The sequence below is a fragment of the Schistocerca serialis genome, chromosome 2, assembly GCF_023864345.2.
Source record: "Schistocerca serialis cubense isolate TAMUIC-IGC-003099 chromosome 2, iqSchSeri2.2, whole genome shotgun sequence".
Taxonomy (NCBI): domain Eukaryota; kingdom Metazoa; phylum Arthropoda; class Insecta; order Orthoptera; family Acrididae; genus Schistocerca; species Schistocerca serialis.
The window spans coordinates 376,033,710-376,060,134 of NC_064639.1; the positions used below are offsets into that span (position 1 = coordinate 376,033,710).

General features: G+C 38.4%; 1 protein-coding gene across 8 annotated transcripts in view; it reads right to left on the reverse strand.

Moving 5' to 3' along the window:
- Window positions 1-11,798: 11,798 nt before the first annotated feature.
- LOC126457194 (sodium bicarbonate cotransporter 3) overlaps window positions 11,799-26,425 on the reverse strand; it is a 989,834-nt gene continuing 975,207 nt past the window's right edge. For all 8 annotated transcript variants that reach the window (XR_007585444.1, XM_050093289.1, XM_050093286.1 and 5 more), the window contains one exon: window positions 11,799-13,416. Coding sequence is in view for 6 of the 8 variants with exons in the window: in XM_050093289.1 (XP_049949246.1) it covers window positions 13,339-13,416 (78 nt within the window). In the remaining 2 variants the exon portion in view is untranslated. The remainder of the gene's footprint in view (window positions 13,417-26,425) is intronic.

Consider the following 26,425-nt stretch of genomic DNA (forward strand, 5'->3'; position numbering starts at 1 on the left):
GCATTGTTGGCACTGAAATGCAAATAACAAAACATTCTGCCTCTAATATCCCCATTCCCCACGGAACATTGTGGCCATTGTCCAGCTTATTGTCTACAGGCTGTTTGTGTCTGGGAAAATAATCTGAGTTGACTCATATGCCTGGGGTTCCCGAAGTTTTTGCCTGGGGCTGGCAATTTAAGTGATGGCAGGTCTATCCCAGCAAAATAGCAGGGTAATTAATGGAGAATTAATAGCACCTGGAATAATTTAATCCACAACCGTACATGAATTAGTTTTAAACAAAGAAAAGAAAAATTACTCCTTTCAGTACAAGGTCTAATGAACATGTGTATTGCTCATTTTAACTTTGGCATACCCCTGAGATTTGTCTTCACTTAGGACCACTCTCCATCAGGATAATGTAGCATTGCTTCAGTTCAACTAATTAAATTATTGCAGGCTGGTTGCACTCAGGAAAATGAATGGATAGCTCAATCATCTAAAACAGTAAAGAGTGGTTTAAGTTAAAAGAATGACATCAGCATTCAAATACCAATATCATTCAACTGACAGAAAAACTGCTGATTGATTTCACTGGAAAAGAAAGAATGACTAATTCAGTCAACACGCGAAGGTACAACAGTGTGGTATCTTTTCATTCGATTGCTACCAATGACTGTTTTCACTCAAAAGAAGTAAATGAATAATAATCCAACTGACAGATAAAACTACAACTGACTGACACAATTGTTTTCATTTGGTTGCTCCCACATACTGCTTTCATTTGAAAGAATGAATGAGGAGTCCAGCCAACTGAATCGATTGTTTTCATTTAGTTGCTCCCACAGACTAGTTTCACTCAAAAGAATGAATGAATAATTCAACCGATACATGTAACTACAGTCAAATGAGTAGATTATTTTCCAACAACTGAATGAATCTACTGTTTTCATTCGGCTGTTCCCATCACTATTGAACTTGTTTGAGCATTGTACTGCAGGGTGAGCAAAGGAAAGGTAGGAACACCTTAACCGCTAGTCATCAGGTGATTAATAGTATAAATTCTCAGTCTGGCTTTTTGTTCCTATCTATTGTAAGTAACTTGGGAGCTTGGCTGGCAAGACAACAAACACAATCTTGCAGTGCATTACAGTCTGACTGAATGGGAGTGCATATAAAAGGCATAGGCATTTTTCATCTCAGTACTGAGCACCAGGGAGTCAGAATTTACAGTACATACTGGACAGCATCAGGCCCAGAGAATAAGAATCAGCTTCATCGTAAAGCATGAGTTTTTTTCCTTTACAGTGTTATTTAGAAATGCAGTGATGAGATTACAAACAAAATGATAAACAGAACAGAACACTGATTCAATATGCCACTGTTGTTACACAAGTTTGTAATTTAAAATATTGTTTCTTTTGTACGTAGTGATTAAAGATCCCACACTCAGTGTTATCTTAAACTTTACTGTATGTAGAATGCTTTGTTCTTATTTTAAACTTGCTGAGAGAGAAATGATAGAATTAAGATTATTTTATTCATTGTTGAATGCTACCTATCAGAATCCAAGTCTTTTAAATTTCATATGGATGCACATAGTATCTACTTCCAGGATCAGGATGTATGTGTTTTTGTTTTAAATGAGAACTTATCATTCTGTCATAAGTATAGAGATATCTACACAGTCAGGCAAACAGATAGACAAATGTTCCACAGAGACACAGTAGTGAGTAAGTGTATTATGTGTGTACATTTGATGGAGCAAAATGCTGAGGGCTTGCTGTTTAAGGTAAGGCTATGAGCTTGGTGCTAATAGTATAGTCATCTGTACTTCATGGCAAGACAAGTCTTATTAGCAGTACTGAGAGCTAACAAAGGAGGACCTAGTGTGTTTTATACCATGCAGGAGCAGGGTGAGAGACCACAGGGCTGAGTGCTCTGTGCGGCTTATGGTAATAGCTCTGCAGGCGGTTGGTAGTGAGCCAGGGTGCAAATGTTGCACATCTTTTATATGCACCACTCAGAATGGAGCACCCGCAAATTTGAGTGAGCTGCAGGCGTCGCCGGTGCCAGTGTCCTCTTTAGTGAACACACTAAAGAGGACTTTCTTTCATTTCTTCAGACTCTTTAGGACTGCCTTGAGTAAACTGCTGATTATATTATTCACATCATACATTCTAAAGACTAGGTGTAAAGGGGATGCCTGTTTCAAAATGCAATACAAAAGGGCACTGTCTCTTTCCATTGACAGGTGCTGGCCAATCTGTTTTGAACTCGAGAGATTGTGAAACTGGCATATTTGTAAGACATCACCGGATGGCCAAAGTACACGTATTTAAAAGGTTTTTCAAAAGGACTGAGCCGTTTGTCAGCTCTCAACATATATTGCGCTGTTTAGAATGTTCTGAGTCCTTCCATTTCATCGTTAATTGATTCTTTCATATTTATTGTTATGCTGCGTACAATTCTGTTGAGATTCTCCTCTGGCGGCGTGTCCGGCCTTATCGATCTTCGAGTCATTGCTTCCTGTTAGCCTTGTGTAAGGTAATAAGATCTTTGGGGGGATGGCCGGTTGGTTGCCTAGCGGTGACGAGTCGGTCGGTCGGTTTTTAAAATCGGGAATTAGAGAATGTCGTACGATTAGAGCGTGGCGTGGTATGGCGGTGGAGAGTTGTCTGTTGTTCCGAGAAGTCGCATGGTCTATCCTGGCGGTGGGAGACATGTAGGAGGAGTTGATGGAACAAGGCTGTAAGCTCTTGCTGTGAACACCCGGGGGCCACGGCTATGGTTCCGAGTCAACACTTGGTGGGAGCGGCAACGGATGTCTTTAAATTTTCTGTCTGGCGGCGGGAATGATGGACTAGTAACTCACCTAACCTGAGGAGTGGTATTTCGCCGCCGCGGGTGCAGAGAAGATGAGGGCTCCAGTGACAGAGCGCGTGGCTGCGCTCAGTTGGGTACGCTGGCAATGTGGACACTGTCGGGTGCGAGGAACCTTTGCATCAGAGTTCACCTGCTGTTTCTCTGATAAACTGCAAGTTAAGTTGGTTAAAGGTTTAGATGTTAATTGAAGAATTTTGGTTTGTGCAACCAGCGTCTTTTCTGCCTTGTGGCCTCCTGCGTTCGGGTTTCCTGTCCCTGTCGCTGGTGTATTTATAGACAGTGATCTTTTCTGCTTGTTATTAGTACTGCCCGGTAGGAAGTGTACTTTTGGGCAGGGATTATTGTTTTAGATTACATTTTTTGTGCCTTGTGGCCTCCTGCATTCAGATTTCCTGTCCCTGTCGCCGGCGTAATTATAGACAGTGATCTTTTGACTTCTTATTCGTACTGCCTGGGAGGAAGTGTATTTTCGGGCAGGGATTATGGTTCCTGATTTGATTCTTCCTCCTCCCCTGGCCTCGCATGAGGTTGATGTGAGTGCTGAGTGTGAGGTGTTGTGGGTCTGCTAGTCCACTTCTAGCCTGAGCATCCTTCGGGAGACAATTGTGGCTGCCCTTACACCTGGTTGGTTAATTATTTCTATCCCAGGACATTTTGGTGGCAGGACATGGTATTAAAGTTATTAGTTATTGTAAAATGTTAAATGGTAATATTTTACTCTGATTGTTTTTGGCCACTGATTAAAAATGTCAAGTTTGCCTTTCATTGATGGTTTTTTTAAAAAATTACGTGGCTTTAAAATTGTTAGTTATTGTAAAAGGTGAATGACTGTATCTTGACTTTGATTGTTTTAATCTACTTGGCATCCTTTGAAAATGTTAGTTCTGCCTCCCTGTTAGCAAGCCCTTGTAATTTAGTATCTTGTTGTGCCAAAATTTAAAGGAAGTGGCTCCCTACATGTTCGGTAGCGAAATTGTATGCAAATTGGTGTTTTGTTTCATTACTTGGAAAGTTTTAATTTTGTTATTAAATGCTTTATCAAAGTCTGTTTTAAGTAAAATGGCTTGGCTATTAACGGTAAAGTAAAGTTTTTAATTTCATTATTTGGAAAAGTTTGAATTGTTATAAAATGTTTTATCAAAGCCTGTTTTAAGTAAAATGGCTTGACCGTTAACTGTAAAGTAAGTTGTTTTGAAAAGGCACTCATGCTTGCTAGCTTTTTTTGGATCTATTCCTGGTGAAGTGGTAAAGAAATGACTTTTAATGGTTGAAGTAATCAATAAAGAAATTGCAAATTGCAACTCGACAGTAACCAACTAATTTTGGCCCCGTTTCCCAAGTGGGGGTTTTCCTTGATTAATCGTAACACCTGTATCAAGGACATTGTCTATTAAAATGTTTGAAATAGTCCCACGATTTCACCACATAAGGGTGGGGGACTGGCAGCATGCGTTAGTCACCTGAAATGTTGTATGTTATTTGTTTAATGCCACTTAAAGGACAAGCGCCAGAGAGGCAAGACGCAACAAATGCCTTCTCTGCATGAAAGCTATGGAAATACTATCAATGACAATGTTTCTAAAGAACAATTACTAAACCCAACATTCTGAAATTCCTTCATCAAAGAAGGTGAAGTACATATTCCAGAATACGAATCAAGAACAGCTTCCAATATGAGAAACTTGGAAGTAGATATTCTCAGAGTAGTGAAGCAACTTAAACCCCTTACAACAGGCAAGTCTTCTGGTCCAGACTGTACACCAGTTATGTTCCTTTCAGACTATGCTGATGCCATAGCTCCATACTTAACAATCAACTGCTTGCTCGATGAAAGATCTTTACCCAAAGACTGGAAAACTGCACAGGTCACACCAATCTTCAAGAAAGGCAGTAGGAATAATCCACGAAGTTACTGGCCCATATCATTAACACTGATATGCAGCAGGATTTCGGAACATGTATTGTGTTTGAACATTATGAATTACCTCAAAGAGAGCATTGTCTTGTGAAACACAACTAGCTCTTTACTCGCACAAACCTGTTGAGTGCTATTGACTTGAGAGTTCAAATTGATTCCATATATCTAGATTTCCAGAAGGCTTTTGACACTGTACCTCACAATTGGCTTGTACTCAAATTGTATGTTTATGGAATAACATCTCAGTTATGCGAATGGATTCGTGATTTCCTATCTGAGAGGTCACAGTTTGTAGCAATTGACGGAAAGTCATCGAGTAAAACAGAAGTGATCTGTGGCATTCCCCAAGGTCATGTTATAGACCCTCTGCTGTTCCTTATCTATATAAACAATTTAGGAGACAATCTGAGGAGTCATCTTAGATTGTTTGCAGATGATGCTGTCATTTATTGTCTAGTAAAGCCATCAGAAGATCAAAACAAATTGCAAAACAATTTAGAGAAGATATCTATATGCTGCAAAAATTGGCAATTGGCCCTAAATAACGAAAAATGTGATGTCTTTGCATGAGTGCTAAACAGAATCTGTTAAACTTCAGTTACACAATAAATCAGTCAAATCTAAAGGCCGTAAATTCAACTACATACCTAGGGATTACAATTATGAGCAACTTATGCTGGAAAGAATGCATAGAAAATGTTGTCATGAAGATGAAACAAAGACTGCATTTTATTGGAACAGCACTTAGAGATGCAACAGATCTACTAAAGAGACTGCCTACACTACCCTTTCCGTCCTCCTTTGGAGTAGTGCTCTGCAATGTGGGATCCTTACCAGATAGGATTAATGGACTATATTGAGAAATTTCAAAGAAGAGCAGCATGTTCTGTATTATCAAGAAACAAGGTAGAGAGTGTCACTGACATAATACAGGATTCGTGTGGACATCACTAAAACAAAGGCTTTTTTCATTGCAGCAGAATCTTTTGACAAAAATTTCAGTCACAAATTTTCTCCTCCAGATGTGAAATATTTTGTTGACACTGAGCTATATAGGGAGAAACAATCATCATAATAAATTAAGGGAATTTGGAGCTTTCACAGAAAGATCTAGGTATTCGTTTTTTCTGCACACTGTTCAGCATTTAAGTGTGATTCAGGAAACAAATTTTGTATGGCTTTAGTAGTTAATATTGGGCAATTGGCTTACAGTTGTATTAAATTGTATCTTATTTCATGGCATTATCATGAAATAGTATGATTGGAGAGGTATAGAGAGAATTAGCCAATTGTAAGAAAGATTAAAGACTACAGAGGGGATATGAAGAGTTTAGCTAGGAATTGGTGTGGGAGGGGAAAGGGGACTTTGGTCAGGGACTCAATAGGGTCCAGGTGTATCCATTTTAGAAGGAGCAGTGACCCCTGGATTTGTGTGTTGGTGACTTCTGCTGGTGACTCTGAAGAGTCAAGTAGTTTGATTCTTTGATTCCAGCAGGACTTGAGTCTCTAAATGTTTGACATGAATTGGTCTTTGGAGGGGATGTGTTTCTTGAACTGTATAGGTTTCCAAACATTGCTTTTTCTTGAGTATACTGTGATTTGGAAGATTTCCATATTGCTAAACTATAAGGGCTATGAGAATTCAAGGGGTTTATATTAATTTGGAACACTTAAGCCAGTGGCATTATATCTGAGACTGTCTGGAAAACTGACTACTGTTGAAGTGACTGAGATAATTAGTACCATTGATAAACTGTTGCTAATAAATAGACAATAACAACTTAAACACCTTTGTTGTGTGACCTAGTTTCGTTTGTAAAATCCAACCCCAACTAGCAAGTCTGCTAGGACATTATACAGTTGATATTATCACAAAGGGAAGTATTTTTACAGCTGTGTACAATTGGTCTTAGACAAATTCAAGCAAGCCAAAATTCAGATAAAATACAATTGTACATTTTCATGCCCCTTCCTATGGAGAGTTTTAATTCGCACCAGGAAGTCATAGCTCACAATCTCTTTCGTATTCTACACAAAATTTGCAGACGAGTCAAACCCCAATTCAGACTTAATATACAGTAGACCTTTAGAACAAGAAAACCATGCCCTGTGGTTCAAAGAATGCATTGGTTACGCATATCTACAAGGTGGGACAGAAGTGGTCCATAAAAGTACTGATCAATCTCACTGACAACAACGTGTTGTAGAATCTTATAACATATTGTGACTTCAAACAGAATGACCTTCTCCACAACAACCTGCATGGACTGCAAAAACATCGGTCACTTGAAACACAACTCTCACTTTTCTCACATGGCATCCTGAATGCCACGAGTCAAGGCAATCTCAACATAGGAAAGGAGGATCCTATGACTGGAGTATTCATGACTGGAATGAGTCAACTCATCCAAATGCCTAGGGTAACAAATTGTAGGGAAATGAAATGAAATGATCACTTGGGCTTGATTTTAGATAAATAAGGTTGCAGAGTTTGGTTCATTGGCTGAAGTGTGTGGGTCCCTTATCATACAGAACTAGCCAGGGATACTGGATGCATATGAAGAAGGACAACGTAAATGGCCAGGGGTTTGTCTGACACATGGGAGTGTGTCACTGAGATGCTGAAAAAACTGAACTAGCAGACACTTTAAGACAAGAACCAGTTTTAAGTGCTAAATCTAGTAATATTAAACTGCTGATGCTTCTGCTCCCAAGTCTTTAGGCCATTTATGAACCACCTGGTGGGTTGACAAATGCCGTTTTTCAGTCAGGCAGGCATGAGCTCCACAACAATTCATATGCCTAATAATCACAGGATATCTCACAGCCTATCACATTATGAGGGAAAAATGCTTCTAAATTATTAAGGAAAACACAAACAAACAAACTGTTGTAAGGATTCTTGAACCCCTTCAGCCAGAAAGACATATTGCAGAAAATGGTGGAGCATCTCTATAGACTGATTGCTATCTTCAGCCAGGATCCAGGCTCTCAGCACTATACAGCCATGACTGAGAGGAACTGTAAGGAGTTTTATTGCGTTAATAAGTAATATTACAATTTTCTCTTCTTTATATGGTAGCTGAATTGAATATTGTTTGCAAATAATGACACACTTGATCACCGCAATTCTATTACATATTTTCCCGGCACTGTATGGAGGCAGCAAAAGAAATATTCCCTGCCCTATCTGTTCGCATCCTGGAGAGACTAGACTTCCTATGGTCTTGGAGAGATTGCACTAGCACCACTTCTGAAACTGTTTAAGATCATAACATTGCCCTGACTGGTCCTCTGAGTGGATACTGATCAACTGTCTTATCTTTGTTCTCAAATCTAAACATTCTTAATCTGCATTCAGTTTAGGTTTAGGTGGTGACATTTTATCAGGGATAACATCACCCAGCCTGAAGACTGTTACCTGAAAGGATTTCCTATGTCAGAAATGTTTCGATAGTGTTATTTTCAATTTTGAAAATGCCTGCGATACAACTTGGAGGCATAATATACTCAGACAACTCAATGAATGAGACTCTGCAAGATGTCTATCAGTAGTTGTGTGCTTCATACGTCTATATTGTTTCTGAGGGTACTGTACTGGACAACAAATCCTCTTGTATCAGGTCTGAGCAAAGTGGTGCAGTTGTTAACGCGCTGGACTTGTATTTGGGGTGACTGGTGTTCAAATCCTTGTCTGGTCAATCTAGATTAAAGTTGTAGTTTCCATAAATTGATTAAGATGATTGTTGCAGTGGCTACTTTGAAAAAGACCCACCCAGTTTCCTTCTCTCTCTTTACTCAGTCTGAGCTTGAGCTCCATCTCTAATGGCCATGTCATAAATAAGATATTAAACTATAAACCCCTTCCTTCTTCACTTTTGAACCAGTTTAAACAGGATAATAGTGTCCTGTAAACAGTATCCTCAAGTTTACCATCTTTGTTACTGCCATTTATAACATTACAACTAGGTTACTCATATGTCTGCTTTCATTATAGATGCTTTGCTTCTACAATGCCAGTCACCCTTTGCAAATGATGATTAATGGAGTACTGCACACAGTGCACTACCTTTCAATTCATAATAGAGTAATTACTGTGCTTGCTTTACAACCAATCTTGATGCATTTTTATACATTTGTTTTGATTTCAGAGTGTGAAAGACTCAATGCTGTTCAAGAGTCTTTTGTTTGATTATAGGGCGGTAATTTGAAAAGTCCTTCACACTGCACTTGAGTGACCATTGTGGTGGCATGATCAAGCTGAAATTCATGTCAGTTGTGAGTGAGACTTTAGGCGTGGCAGTTGCATATGTGTTTGCTGGTTTGTGTGACTGTGTCAAGTAATTCAGTTTCAAAATGGAAGCTGAAACTCACTTAGGTCAGATTACACTCAGTGACCAGTGTGCCTATGTCAAATTTGAATCCCTACATGGAAAGAACCAATGGACATATATAACACTTGGAGAGAGGTATGTGGGCATAGTGTAGTGGATTATAGCAAAGTAGTATGGTGGCCTGCTTGTCTGCGTGAAGTTTGGGTAAGTACTGAGGACAATCCAAGAATTGGAAGGCCATCAACTGCAACAGATGACACCTCTCATGTAATTATTAATGATACTTTGAGAGAAGATTGACAAAAAACATGTGAGGAAATTGCTTGTGATGGAGAATGTCAGTCACTTCAGTTTACAGAGTCATAACTGAATAGTCAAAGATGAGAAAAGCTGCTGGCAGACAGGTTTCACATGATCTGAGTGAAGAGTAGACAGCGCATCACACAATAGTCACAGTAATCAAAGTTATTGAACAGAATGACAATACTTTCTGAAAAGTATTGTTTCACTTGATGAAACAGGGATGTGAAATTTTGAGCCAGACCTCAGGTCTTGGTCACCGCTATGTGAAAGTTCTGACTCTACAGCCAAAAAAATTCCACTACCACCATTCAAAAGTGAAACTGATGATGATCTCTGTCCATGAGATGAATGGAAACATAGCTACAAATAGAGTGCCCCAGGGGACATCTAAAACAGGCTCATACTACAAACTGTTTCTGCAAAATGTTTTGCACCTGAAAATCTGTCAAAGAAGGCCTTACATGCTTCCAGCTGGTGTCCTCATTCTGCACAATAATGCAAGACTGCATATTGCCCTATCAGTGAGAGAAACACTTGACAAATATGGATGGGAAATACTTCCCCACCCACCATACTGTCCTTATATGAGCCTATCAGACTTTGATTTGTTTCCCCAACTTGAAGGAACGACCTCATAAAATGTTGTTATTTTAAAACTTTAGGAAACAGTATCCATGCCCCTTATTGTGTTAAACATTTGTATGTGATTTAGCTACAGGTCATGCAGGGTAAACAGAACATGTTTGTTCCGGTTCTATAAGGCACTTGTGGTCTTGACTGGATCACAGGTTCCCAAGATGTGCATCTCAAATCCATGAAGGGTATTAAATGTGAGGGGATTAAGCTGGCCACAAGAGCCTACAGGATCAGTCTCTTACCTGTATTCTGTGTTAAGGTTGCTGAGCCTCCACTCACTTGGCTGCAGCTCCTCTTCGTGTGCCATGCAGATGCATTTTCTGATTCACAGCCATCAGTATTCCACTGGGTTGAGTGTCCACCACAGGAAATGGCATTTACAAATCACCCTTGAATGCAAAGCCATTTGAGATCCATATAAAAATGGACCTAGTGTTATATACGAAGGACCAGATTCCTGCCACGCTTTCTCAAGACACAGAGGGTTATTTTTATTCCCTGGAATATTCTCACAAGAGAGGAAGAACCTAGATTTCATTTATAAAATGATTCTTACACAGGCACCACAGTTATTTGCCATTTTTCACATCAGGGCCTAAGTAGGTGGACCACCTTCTAATCCCACTGGTTCATCAGACAGTATTCCCGAAATCCACATGTCTAACCCTACAACAGTCTGTAATAGATAGGTACATGCAATTTTGTGTGCACTGGAATAGATAAAACACTGAAACCACAGACTATCTCTAACACTCCAGTATAGGATATCCTCCTTAGGCTTCAGTATCTTGGGAAGGAGGTGGGTGATATTCTTAGAGTGCACTCAATTTGTTACTGAGAGTGCAGTCCATAATTTGGCTGGGACTTGCACTCTGTTTGATGTAACTACACTCAATGGACCACAAACATAGAATTTTGTTCATCTTCTCAGATATTCTACAAATGGACAGAAACAAAACTTAGCTTTGTCATAAAATCCTTCCCATTTGGAGGATTTTACAGTTACAAAATACTTGTCTGACTGATGACCCCATATTGAATGCGCATGTGCTTGTGCACATGTCATCTGCATGTTGTGAGTGTTAACATTGGTCTTCTGAATGGGCAGCTTTGCTCCTGGTGCTGATGACTTTAAGAGTGCTTTGGACTGAAAGACCTTAAATGTTGTCTTCATCCTCATCCTCTGTAAATAATGTATAGCTTAAAGACCTGATACCCCTGCTCCATAAGGTAAATGTCAACCTGTCAGAAGATCATGCACGAGCATTTTGGATATGTATTAGTGAAGACTGCAGGCTTATACTAACAATCTGTATAAGTGTGCTCCTACTTCATTTACTATGTCCCCAGAAATATACGTGGACATTAGTGGCTACCAGAAATGCTGATACTGAAAGAAACTTCTGAACGCAGTTAGGAAAATAAAAATTTTAAGAAGAAATAGATGGTGAGAAAAGTTGGACATGAAAAAATTACAGTAGATGCTTTATTTCTGATCAGAATGTTGCAAAATGTACAGGAATCACAATGTATTGTGCAGATTCAGTTCTGTTTCACTCAAGGATCTACAGTTTAGGGCTGTAATGTGAAAAGTGTTGTTATGTTTTCTAGTAATACCAAAGCTTATTATCCAATAGAGCTGCACATGTCAGAATACCATGTACAGTAGGTCTGTATCATTTGTATGCTTCTGTCTGATCTCTTAAAGAAGGAAGTGTACAGTTCAACATATCATACAGTAGGAAAAGAATATTATTTTTATTATAAAAACTATTTTATTTGAACATTAACTGTACAAAAATTAATAGAATTTACAACTTTTTTCTAAGCATATGAACAAATTTTACACCTACACTGACAAATTTACAACTCATTCTAGTTTTATATTACACATTGCTCCAGTGGATGTCCTGGATGTCCAGATATGTAAACAGCTAGATCAAGCTAGCACTGAAAAAGTAAAATGTAATGTAATTGATTTCTTAAACACACACACACAAACACACACACACACACACACACACACACACACACAAACACACACACGATCCACTGTATTATCACATTCTTATTTTTGCCCATTTTTCCTGAGATTTGCTGGAATATAGCTGGTCAAATGACTGAAATGAAAGATAATTGTTTGTAGTGTAAAAAGACTTAACAATAATTAGAATGATTTTATAACAGTAACAAAAAAATATTTTCAGCCAGTATGTTGGTTTGCAGTGCCTGTTTATTTCACTGAACGTAAGTGCTCAAAAATCTCACAACCATGTTTACAGTTGTATTTGTGAATGTGAAATTTGTGTGCAAGATATTCTTTTTTAAAGTAATGCTGAATTACTGAATGTGTTATTTTGTTCAGTACATCATATGAATATATTCAAATGAAAAACCATCAGACCTTGACCCCTCTATTCTGATACAAGAACACCTCAATGAGCATTTGTCCTGCCACTGATGCATAATCTGTGCACAACAGGTATCCCAAAAATCTGACAGCTGGAGAGAGGAACTTCCACTAAGTTCAAGTTATATGCATGTGTGTGGACACTAAATGTGAAGACTAGAACTGCACACATGAAATGCTATAATTTTGTTTTTGAATTTGCTATGTGATCTAATTATAAACTGACAATTATGTTTTATTATTTTTAGGCCACGCAGTATAACACAATCCAGAAGTTTACTGATTGTAATTAATTTATGCTTAAACTATTTTAAATGTAGCACTGAATATGACATCAATATCTGCAGCAGAGATCTCACATGTAAACATTTACCCAGCACTGATAAAACTCTTGTGAAGTCCAATTACTTTAGCCACTAAAATTTGTACTCAAAACATATATACTAGAGAGCAGTTGCCATCTCTTTAGTAATGGAGCATCCACAATAGTTATACCTACTCAGCATCATTCAGTTTCTAAATTGGCACATAATTAAACATCATAAAATGTTTGCTGTTGGTTTGACTAAAACATTTAGCAGAAACTGGTACTGACATTGTCTAAAGTGCCTGGTGTGACAGGGCATATCCAATAATACTTACATAAATTCTAACAGTCAATTATGTAATTTAAGACATTAACATCAGGGTAAATTATTAATCTGAGGAACACAACACAGACTGTCAACAAATCATTCATTTTTCTACTGATAAAACAACATTTACAAACATCTTAGAGAGAGACCCACATAATAATTTACAGGGCGCTGGCTGTTTAATAATACATATATGTACACTTCAACACACCCACACATGCAGACCTCATTGTGTTATACCGTTGTTTCACTTTCATTCAGTCTGCTCATTCTTGCATCACTTTTGGTGTTTATACTTTGACTGGAACCGATCTGCAATTAAAACAAGCATTGTCAGTTGCTTAATCCTGGAACAGATGTTTACAATTATTACATAAACTCATGTTGTAACAGCCATATGAGAATAACACTACTGATATAATTTTACAACAATGACAAAAAATAATATGTTTTGATTTTTCTGGCTCTTTAGAAATGGATGTGACAGCTCTTATTAAATACAGTTTTTCTCTTTACCATTTGAGTACAACTGTTTTTTATAATAGTTGTCACTGCAACCTATTACGCAAATCAAGTAGCTAACCAGCTCATGATACATGGTGTGGATACAAAAGGTTTTGGCAACAGCTTCAGTAGATTTTGACAATTGGTTAAAATGAAATTACAGAAGCGCATAGTCTTCTGGGTGGTGTATTAGTATAATTTAAGAGAAATTGCTCTGTAGGGTGAAAAGGGCCACAATCTGTAATAGAGAATAGAAGATTTTATTGGTAGACAAATGACAGAATTAAAATTAGCCAAAACAGCTTGTAGCTTTATCTCAAAAGAAAAGAAATTGTAAAAGCTAGGTAGAATAACTTACTTACACACACATGCATGTGCACACGCACAAGCACATGCAGAGAGAGAGAGAGAGAGAGAGAGAGAGAGAGAGAGAGAGAGACTCAGAAATGAAACTTATTTCTGAAGGACATGTGATGTAGCATTACTGATTAAAATATCAACATTCAGTGTTGGTGTCCCTGAACTCCAAACACCATACGCCCAAGAAGTTACAAGGCTGATGGTATTGTATAAGGACGTCAGTGCAGTAACTATGGTGGCAGCTTGAACCAAAAGCTTTCTCCAAGACATAGATTATATAATGGTAAGACATAGATTTAGGAACCAGGTTTTAAGTTGTAAGACATTTCCAGGGGCAGACGTGGGCTCTGACCACAATCTATTGGTTATGAACTCTAGATTGAAACTGAAGAAACTGCAAAAAGGTAGGAATTTAAGGAGATGGGACCTGGGTAAACTGAAAGAACCAGCGGTTGTACAGTTTCAAGGAGAGCATAAGGGAACAATTGACAGGAATAGGGGAAAGAAATACAGTAGAAGAAGAATGGGTAGCTTTGAGGGATGAAATAGTGAAGGCGGCAAAGGATCAAGTAGGTAAAAAGATGAGGGCTAGTAGAAATCCTTGGGTAACAGAAGAAATATTGAATTTAATTGATGAAAGGAGAAAATACAAAAATGCAGTAAATGAAGCAGGCAAAAAGGAATACAAACATCTCAAAAATGAGATCGACAGGAAGTGCAAAATGGCTAAGCAGGCATGGCTAGAGGACAAATGTAAGGATGTAGAGGCTTATCTCACTAGGGGTAAGATAGACATGGCCTACAAAAAAATTAAAGAGACCTTTGGAGAAAAGAGAACCACTTGCATGAATATCAAAAGCGCAGATGGAAACCCTGTTCCAAGCAAAGAAGGGAAAGCAGAAAGGTGGAAGAAATATATAGAGGGTCTATACAGGGGCGATGTTCTTGAGGACAATATTATGGAAATGGAAGAGGATGTAGATGAAGATGAAATGGGAGATACGATACTGTGTGAAGAGTTTGACAGAGCACTGAAAGACCTAAGTCGAAACAAGGCCTCGGGAGTAGACAACATTCCATTAGAACTACCGAGAGCCTTGGGAGAGACAGTCCTGACAAAACTCTACCATCTGGTGAGCAAGACGTATAAGACAGGCGAAATTCCCTCAGACTTCAAGAAGAACATAATAATTCCAATCCCAAAGAAAGCAGGTGTTGACAGATGTGAAAATTACCGAACTATCAGTTTGATATGTCACAGCTGCAGAATACTAATGCGAATTCTTTACAGACTGGTAGAAGCCGATCTCGGGGAAGATCAGTTTGGATTCCGTAGAAATGTTGGAACACATGAGGCGATGCTGACCCTACGACTTATCTTAGAAGGTAGATTCAGGAAGGGTAAACCTACATTTCTAGCATTTGTAGACTTAGAGAAAGCTTTTGACAATGTTGACTGGAATACGCTCTTTCAAATTCTGAAGGTGGCAGGGGTAAAATACAGGGAGCGAAAGGCTATTTACAATTTGTACAGAAACTGGATGGCAGTTATAAGAGTCAAGGGACATGAAAGGAAAGCAGTGGTTGGGAAGGGAGTGAGACAGGGTTGTAGCCTCTCCCCGATGCTATTCAATCTGTATATTGAGCAAGCAGTAAAGGAAACAAAAGAAAAGTTCAGTGAGGTTCGCCGATGACATCGTAATTCTGTCAGAGACGGCAAAGGACTTGGAAGAGCAGTTGAACGGAATGGACAGTGTCTTTAAAGGAGGGTATAAGATGAACATCAACAAACGCAAAATTAGGATAATGGAATGTAGTTGAATTAAGTCAGGTGATGCTGAGGGAATTATATTAGGAAATGAGACACTTACAGTAGTAAAGGAGTTTTGTTATTTGGGGAGCAAAATAACTGATGATTGTTGAAGTAGAGAGGATATAAAATGTAGACTGGCAATGGCAAAGAAAGCTTTTTTGAAGAAGAGAAATTTGTTAACATCGAGTATTGATTTAAGTGTCAGGAAGTCGTTTCTGAAAGTATTTGTATGGAGTGTGGCCATGTATGGAAGTGAAACATGGACGATAAATAGTTTAGACAAGAAGAGAATAGAAGCTTTTGAAATGTGGTGCTACAGAAGAATGCTGAAGATCAGATGGGTAGATCACATAACTAATGAGGAGGTACTGAATAGAACTGGGGAGAAGAGGAGTTTGTGGCACAACTTGACTAGAAGAAAGGATCGGTTGGTAGGACATGTTCTGAGGCATCAAGGGGTCACCAATTTAGTACTAGAGGGCAGTGTGGAGGGTAAAAATAGTAGAGGGAGACCAAGAGATGAATACACTAAGCAGATTCAGAAGGATGTAAGCTGCAGTAGGTACTGGGAGATGAAGAAGCTTGCACAGGATAGAGTAGCATGGAGAGCTGCATCAAACCAGTCTCAGGACTGAAGACCACAACCACAACAACAACAACAACAACAACAACAACAACATGGGCATTCAATCAGTAAGTTGTGAATAGCCAGTGCAAAGTAGTGGACGTGTGACTGTGGTGTGTTGATCTTGTTGTGACACAAATTGCAGTATGTCTACATCAAGTGTCCAAGACATTCTCCAAAATGTTTTGAAGAATACAAAGGTATGTGCAAAGTTTGCCCTGCACACCTTTAATTTCTAATAAAAATGATGTGTGGATGCCTGCAGTGACTTGACAGAAATTTAAAGCACGAACAATTCTTTTTTGTAAATATCATCATGGATGATGACACTCGGTGTTACCTGTACAAACCTACCACAAAAAGACAAAGTCATTGAATGCTCAGTGCTTTAATGACATAACCAACATTCAAGGCAATGTGACGTGCAATTAGAATGACATTCCAAAGGAGGACTTTTCTGATAGTTTTGCATGGCTGAATGAATATTCTGTGCATTGTTCTCAAGTGGGAGGAGACTATGCAGAGCACCTGAAGTACTAAAACCACCATCTTAATGTTTCTCTATTTTTTTATTAACATAGTCTAATTTTTTTGGATTTTTGGGGTATATACCACTATTTTCGAAAATCTCATTATTACACATTGTGCTGTTGTCTTAAGTTACCTAAAACTCATATCTAGAGCTGTTACAGCTACCACTATCCATGACTTTTTTGGGTTCATTATGTTAATTGCTAAAGTATGAAAAGCTTGATTCAAACTACTTTATTAGCTGTTTTCTGCAAATTAGTTTTTTTTCCCAAAATGTTCATTTGGGTAAATTACTGGATTAATCAGTTAACCTGTAAATGGAACGGACTTTATTTCAGAACTGCTGAGAAACTTTTAATTACTATGCTGAAAGCTATTAAAATTACAAAACTGGGAATGATAGCAAATAGTGAAACACACATTATTTATTGTGTGTATATTGTATAGTAGGAAGAGTACACAACGAAGTTTGTAGGTAACTTGGAGGGTATACAGAGGGAACAATTTAAAACTCTTCTGGCAGTAACAATGGCTTCATCCTGGCTGGGCATCGAGTTGAACTGAGCTTGGATGTCAGAAACAAGTGGAACATTCCATACTGCTTCAAATCCACACCAGAGTTTATCAACAGCAGTGGCTGGTGAGAGGTGGTATGCCAAACTCACAGCAACTCGTGACCATATGTTTTCAGGGTGTGAGAGATCTGGAGATCTCCCTGGCCCTGGCAACAGTCAGACACCTTCGGTACTGAGGTAAGTCAGAAAAACATGGGCAACATGTAGTCTTGCATTATCTTGTTGAAAGATATCACAGAGACCTTGAACAGCAGGCACACTCACTAGCTTTAACATGTCAAAAACGATGGCTGCTGTCCAAATTACTGGCTATGTGAACCTGAGGTGATTGTTTTTTGTTTCTAATGACACCCCATACCATCATGCCAGATACTGGTCCCAAATGAAGATGATGAACCCTTTCTGGTATTGTTCATTTTCCTCTGGGCCTCCATACATGTATTCATCCACTGTGCCGTTGTATGCAAAACTGAGGAACATAAAAAACTCCTATATCCAGAGTTTTCCTTGGACGCACTACTGTTGGCACACCTCTCTCTGCTAGCATATAGAGGGAAGCTGCAGTAATGATTGCCATGCTGACAGTCTGTGGTGCTCCAGATGTTGCCATGTGGATTCTTGTCTTGTTGCAAACAAGCTCATTCTTTAAAAATTGATGTATTGCCAACTGCAATTATTTGACCTTTGTAATGTTTTTATAATAATTTAATATGCCATAAACAACTGCTTATATAAATGAAAAACATTAAAATTATTGATTTTGGCAAATATTTGCCATCTTCAGATGTGCTTATTCCACAAAAAGCTTTATACAGGTAAACACACATACTTTGGCACTTTGAAGACTATAAGGTCATTTAACATTTCAATGGATGTACATCATACTATCACATGATAAAAGGCTGAAATCAGTGTATCGTCTTGCATTGTCATGTAGGGATATGGATGAGAGGGTGAGAAGGGGAGGGAGGAAACATAGGCAAAGTGGGAGGATAACAGTATATTCTGCCTGTAATTACATTTTCTGTGAACAGTCAAGTAAAACTGGTAATTTATATAAAAAAGACCATTAGCAAGAATGCAAATTGAAGTTAAAATAATAAAAAATAAGTAAGATCCCATTTCCAGTTTTACTTGACTGGCCACAGAAAACTTAAGTATATGCAGAGTACATTGTTATCCTCCCACTTTACCTACATTTCCCCACTTCTCTTCCTACACCTTCTCATACCTATATGATAACAGAGGATGCTGTTCTAATTTCAGTCTTTTATCATGTGATGATATGATGTACATTCATTGAAATATTACATGACTTTATAATGTTCAAAGTGCCTAAGTATATAGGTTTATCTTTACATAAATGTTTGTAGATTAAGGACATCTGAGGATGGCACACATTTGCTGGATCTGGTATTGTGAATATTTTTATATACCTAAGCAATTGTTGATATAACCCATTTCTTTAACTGAGATAAATGACAGGGTGTATGATCCTGCAAGGCTGAGAGTACAATATGGCTGTCTTCTTGGATGTTAGTTGTGTGAGGTCACTGAGATCCTGTAAGCTCTCTTGAAGTTATCTACTCCACATTTGCATGACAGTGTGTGGTGGAGGGTACTTCTGGTACCACTTCCTTTACCCCCCATCACTGAATGCAAAATCCAGGACACCACAGAAAACATGTGCATACAGCTCAAATACAGCACTGAAAAGACTAACTGAGAAGGGAAGAACTAAGAAGGGGGTTTCAGTGTCCATTAAGTCCATCACAGGGTTATAAAGTAGACCTCAAAACACAAGAACTGAAAGTGACTGTACATGGAGCAATAAAGATATCTATTACTAGTGATTAGTGATACGTGGCTGGCGACCACGGGGCCCCGAGCTGAGTCCTGGCATTGCTTCCACTTACTTATGCCAGGCTCCTCACTCTTATCTTTCCTATCTGGCCACCCTCGGCCAGCTCTTGTTCTTTTCCGACCCTGACGCTATTAGATTTCGAGGGCTAGGGGTCTTTCATTTTCCAACCTATAATTCTCATGCAGCGTCTGACCCGGAGTGGGCGGCTGCAAAAGGCGTCTGTATCCCATGTTAGGGGCGGCCTCCAGAACTGCGGAAGGCAACGGAATACCATCGCAGATTATCTTCCCTGCATAATGCAGTCTCCATTTTATGCACAAAAAATGGCTTCCTCTCATGTCAAATCAGCGTCCGGAGGTAAAATAGTCCCCCATTCGGATCTCCGGGGGGGACAACTTGAAAGGAGGCAAAAAATCAAAACGAGAATTGGTACCTGGAATGTCAGAACTCTGCTACAAGCAGGAAAACTAGAAAACCTTAAAAGAGAGATGGAAAAGAATCATATGGACCTCGTAGGAGTTGCTGAGGTAAGATGGAATGGACATGGAGAGTTGCAGTCAGATGAATATGTATTCTACTACTCAGGAGGCGAAGTAAAAGGAATTAATGGAGTAGGAATGATTATGAAAAAGGAATTGGCTAAATGTGTGGAATATGTAGACTATGCAAATGACCGGGTTATTGGTGTAAGGCTGAAAGGAGCACAAAAAGATTTACTGATTGTCCAGCTGTATATGCCAACTTCAGAACATGATGACCAAATTGTAGAGGAAACGTACTATGTAATAGAGAGAATAATGGACAAAAATAAAAAATGCTGCAAAATATTAATGGGAGACTGGAACGCCATTGTGGGAGTAGGGAAAGAGGGAAACATAGTAGGCAGTCATGGTCTTGGAAAGAGAAATGACAGAGGTGAATGGTTAATTGACTTCTGCAGGGAAAGGCAGCTGATAGTGGCAAACACATGGTTCAAGAACCATAAGAGTAGGCTCTACACTTGGAAATCACCAGGGGATAAATATAGAAACCAAATCGATTTTATACTGGTAGAAGAAAGATACAGGAATGGAATCAAGAAGGTGCACACATTACCAGGTGCAGATATTAATAGTGACCACAACTTACTTATGGCAGAAATAGAAATAAGAATGAAAAAACTGAAAAAGGCGACAATGGTGAAGAAATGGGATCTAGAGAAGATAAGGTCCAACAAAGAACAAATTACAGAAATGCTGTCTCGGGACTTTCTAAACACATTACGAGACAAAGAAGCACCTGATAATACCAACGAGTACTGGAATATGCTGAAAGAAGGAATCATTAAAGCAGGACAGCAAAATATAGGATATGTAAAAGGGAAAAGGTAAAAAAAACCATGGGTCACACAAGAAATGATTTCCAAGATGGAGGAGAGAAGAAAATTGAAAAACAAGAACACTGAAGATGCAAGAAAGATATACCGAAGGTTAAATAACGAACTGCGAAGAGAAACAGAGCAGGCTAGGAAAAAATGGCTAAAAGAGGAATGTGATGAAATTGAAGAACTGGACAGGAAGGGAAGATACGACTTACTATACAACAGAGTAAAGACTATGACATGGGAACAAAACAGAGCAGGAAGTGCTACTACGGAAATTTTGAGTAAAGACGAAGAGGTAGTGTATAAAGATCGTGACGAAGTCCTCCAGAGATGGGAAGAATATATAAAAGAGCTATATGACACAAATAGCAAACCAGAAACCCTGGAACTTGAATCACACAACAGTGTAAGTGATGAAGAGAAAGGACCGACCATCATAATGGAAGAAGTAAAGTCTGCCATTGCTGCAATGAAAAATGGCAAAGCAGTAGGTACAGATACAATACCGGGAGAAATACTAAAATGCTTGAACCACAATGGAATAAGAGAAATATTGAGGTTATGTAATAAAATATACGACAGTGGTGAATGGCCTGAGGACTTTTTGACAACAGTAATGATTCCATTACCGAAAAAACAAGGAACCAAGAAATGCAGCGAGCACAGGACAATCAGCCTCATTTCACATGCAGCCAAAGTGATGTTAAGAATAATTAATAAAAGACTTGAAAAAGTAATAGAGGAGAATCTCGGCGAGGAGCAGTTTGGCTTTAGACGGAATACGGGCACCAGAGATGCAATAGGGCTCCTACGAATCTTGGGAGAAAGGTTTATTGAAAAAGGAAGAGACCTATATATGTGCTTCATTGATTTAGAAAAGGCATTTGACAATGTGGTTTGGGACAAGCTGGCGACTATTATGAGGGAAAAGAGAGTGGACTGGAAAACCAGAAGACTTATAATCTCATTGTACCTTAATCAAAAAGTTTCAGTTAAAGTGAGAGGAGAAAGTACAAACTGGATCAGACTAGGGAAAGGAGTAAGACAAGGATGCTGTTTATCACCTACTCTTTTCAACCTGTACTTGGAAAATATGATTGACCAATGCTCATTAGATGACAAAGGAGTAGAAATTGGAGGAAGAAGAGTAGGGTGCTTGAGATTTGCTGATGACATGGTCCTTCTAGCCACAGGGGAAAAAGAATTACAGGAGTTGGTGGACACCATTGCAACTAACGGAAAAAAATATGGAATGAAAATTAACAAAAATAAAACAAAAGTATTGGCAATAGGAGGAAATAAGGAAATAAAAATTGTGCTGAATGGAGAAACACTAGAACAGGATAGACACCGACTGGAAGTGCACCACAGAAATTAAAACAAGGATAGCAATGGCAAAAGAGGCGTTTTATAAAAAAGGAGAATCTTCTGCAGCGGTATGGACAGAGAACTCAGAAAGAGACTCATAAAATGTCTTGTATGGAGTGTTCTTCTATATGGCGCTGAAACATGGACTATGAGGAAAAAAGACAGAGAAAGGCTGGAGGCTTTTGAGATCTGGACATTGCGGAAGATGGGAAGAATAAGTTGGATGGACAGAGTAAAAAATGAAGAGGTACTGAGAAGAGTGGGAGAGAAAAGGCAGTTACTAGATGTAATAAAGAGAAGAAAAAGAAATTGGATTGGGCATATATTAAGAAAGAATGACGGACTGATAAAAACAGTTTTAGAAGGTTATGTAGAAGGGAAAAGGAAGCGAGGAAGGAAGAGATTCCAGATACTGGATGACATGATGGACGGTACAACATACAGCAGCCTTAAGAAGGAAGCAATGGATCGCAGAAAATGGAGAGGCAAAGGACCTGCTAATATAGCAGATAACTGATGATGATGATGATGATTACTAGAGGTCCTTCTAGAGGAGTATCTTTCATCTGAACTGAGGGGCTATTGTTTACCTAATTTCTTCTTGAGCAAAGAAGTAAACAAACTTATTGTTTCTATAGTCTTTGCATAATGCTGTTCATAAGCAACACAGATCTTCTGCCTCATCTTCTTCTTCATGATCAGAAAGCAGTGTTTCCATTATCAGGGTGGCTGACTATCCTCAACATTTTGTTACCATCCCTTCATTTCTTCCAAGCATGGAGAAGGCATATTTTCTTGAACATTATTGTATGTGGTATTGCCAATGGATTGGTTTCTAGGTTAGCCTCCACAAATTGTTTCCTTCTAACCGTTTTTTTTTTTTCATAACTCTTCTTTAAAAAGTTGTCTAACATGCCTGTATCTGTGCAGCCTTCAGATTCATTCTTCTTGGGTCTTTCTGGCTCTTCCTGTTTCACATCTTAATTAACAGCACCTTGGTCCAGCTGAGTGACACATTACCTGACTGGTTGTGGCCCACGTGCTACATATCTGTGCAAAATCTAAAGACAGATGAATGACAGTTGCATCTGCAGCAGTGTGGGAACCCCAGAGCACATGTTATGGGACAGTGCACTTTACAAAGATGCAGTGTGTAATCATTGTCAGGCATTACGAATACTGAACCCTAAAGCAGCACTGAGGAATGAGTCAACCTGGTGAATCTTGGATGCTACTGCAGCTGCAGTATCCAGGAAGGCCAAGGACAACTTCATGAGGCATTCAACCACATGTCAGTATGCTGCTGTTCTGGCTAGACAGTATGCTCTACAGATGGAGAGGAGACAACTAAGGAAAGTGACTACTGAATGAAATGCTTTTTCACGACTTTACATCATACTGGTGCAAGTGTTCATGGAAGTATGGATTCTAAGATGTGATAGCAAATCAGGGAATCACATGTTACAGTGTAAATGTTGCTGACCAATGTCCAAGGACTCCATCAAATAACAGCTGTTGACCGAGATGATATGAGGGCAGCTACAGCACCAAAAAACAACCATCTACAATTTAGATACACCCTAATAAATGTGCATAGAGAGAAGAGAGAATCTGCAGTACTAACAGCAGTATAAGACTGGTTAAGGGATTTTTAGTTGTTTTTTGGTTGTAGAAAGTAGTTTTAGTACTAGTAGTTTTGTAATATTAGCATTTTCTTTTCTTTTTTTGTAATGTTTATATAAATGCCAGGTAGAAATAATTAATTAATGTAAACATTTATTACTACCCACAAAGCATGTGAGTTGTATGTCCCATGCTAGCTTCCAAGACAATAAGCTGCAATTGTGAAGAATAAATAAAACATTGGTAAATCCAGAATGGAATGTAACAACATTATGAAAAGGAAAGTTGCTACTCACTGTATAGCAGAGATGCTGAGTCACAGATAGGCACAAAAAAAAAATATTGTGTGTGTGTGTGTGTGTGTGTGTGTGTGTGTGTGTGTGTGTGTGTGTGTCTCACCTATTTTTGATGGAGGACATACTGGCCGAAAGCTAATTTGTGACAGTCTTTTTGTTGTGCCTATCTGTGACTCAGCATCTCTGCTATATGGTGAGTAGCAACTTTCTTTTGCATAATATTGTTAAATAAATAAATACCTTTTCCTCCTTCCCTGTTACATTTGGGAATTGTTTGTGGGAAGAATGACTGTTGATAAACTTTCATGTGAGTTATAAATCCTCTGATTTTCTCAGTGTCATCATTCCATAAAAGACAAATGGGAGAAAGTAATGTGTTTCCCAACTCTTCCTAGATTCATAATTTCAACGGGAAACCTTTCCACGATGCAGAACATCTCTCTTTTAACTTCTGTCACTGGAATTTGTTCGGCATCTCCATGATGCTCTCACATGGACTATATGATCACGGAATGGAATGTGCCACTCTTTGTTGGATTGTCTCTCACTTTTCTGTTAATTCATCTTGGAGAGGGTCCCAGACTGATGAACGATACACTAGAATCACTCGTACAACTGCTTTGTACGGCACTTCTTTTGCATATGAATTAAGATTCTCACAATGAATATCAGACTGGTATCTGCTTTTCTTTTTATTTGTTTCACTTGGTTATTCCACTTTAGATTACTTTGGATGGTTACTCGTAGGTATTTTACGGTAGTTAATGTTTCCAATGATTTGTCACAAGTAGTATCATCCAAAATTAGTGGACCCCTTCACCTATTTATGCATGATATATGACATTTATTTATCTTTAGGACCAAGTGCCAGTCACCCTACCAATCTTCTGGTGCAGCAGTCTACCGAAGACAATTGCATTGTCTGTGAATTGCCTCACAGAGCCTCCAATGTTGTCCATTGGTTCATTAATATAAATCATAAACACTTATGGCCCTATAATACTCCCTTGATTTACTTCTGAAATTATGTTTACATTTGTCTATTCTGTTCCGTTTAGAATAACATGTCAAGTTATGTCTGATAGGAAGTCTTAACTCCAAGCACACATCTGATTTTGTAGTGGGTAAGCTCCAATTTTATTCACTAAACGACAGTGCCAAACTGTATCAAAAACCTTCTGGAAGTCAAGAAACATGGATTAGAGCTGGGCACCTTGTCTGTTGCAGTCTGCATCTTGTAGACAAACAGAGCAAGCTGAGTTTTGTAAGATCTCTGTCTGCAGAATCCATATTGATTCTAATAGAGGAGATTATTGTTTTTCAGAAATGTCACTACGCACGAGTATAAAACATGTTCTGTAATTGTACACCAGACTGACATCAGCAACATATGCTTATATGACGTGTCTGTCCAATGACCTCTCTTGAAACTGGAGATGACTTACTTTTTTTCATGTAACTATGCATCCTTCATTTCTCCAGTGACTAATGATAAACTACTGCTTAAAGAGAATGACATACTGCAGTCTAAACAGCCCACAATCTTGACACTTTTGAGTTCCAACATGTGCAGGTAGACATTTTTCCTTCTCACGTGAAGCATAGTATGATCCTCTCACAATCAACTTACAAACATGATATAATAATAATAATAATAATAATAATAATAATAAAGATTGTATTGTCTCTAGGACATTACAGCAATTGAAAATGTCAAATGAAGATACAATTTATAATACAGTGTGATAAGGTATTGACTACTGAAATATTTTAGCTTATATTACAATAAATGTACTGTGGGTCATCTGTTGGATTACTGCATTTTACAGTTGAAGAATTCATTGATATCATGGAATGGATGGGCAATAAACCATTCATGCAGTCTTTCTTTGAATGTATGTTCAGGAAGATCCTGTATAGCATGTGGCAGCTTAGTAAATAGTTTGTGCCCTGTGAGTTCATAGCTATTTATTGATTTTGATAATCTGTGGTAAGGCATGTATATGTGTTTGATGGTTCTTGTGTTGTAACAATGTACATTTTCTCTACATTTCACATCTTGTAGGTTCTTCTTGGTAAAGATTAAGACATTGTATATGTAGAGGTTTATTACTGTCATAATTTTTTGTTTAGTAAATAAGGGTTTGCAGTGAGCCTTATGTGAAGAATTTGTAATTATCCTAATGGCTTTCTTCTGCAATAATCGGATGTCATGTATATGACTACAGTTAACCCACAAGATAATGCCATAGCATATTATACTTTGGAAAAATGCAAAATAAGATGATCTAATGTATGTTTCAGGTACACAATTTCTGAGTTGTCTTAATAAATAAATTACTCTAGATAGCTTACTGCTAATATAGTTTACATGTTGGCCCCAGGATAACTTTTCGTCT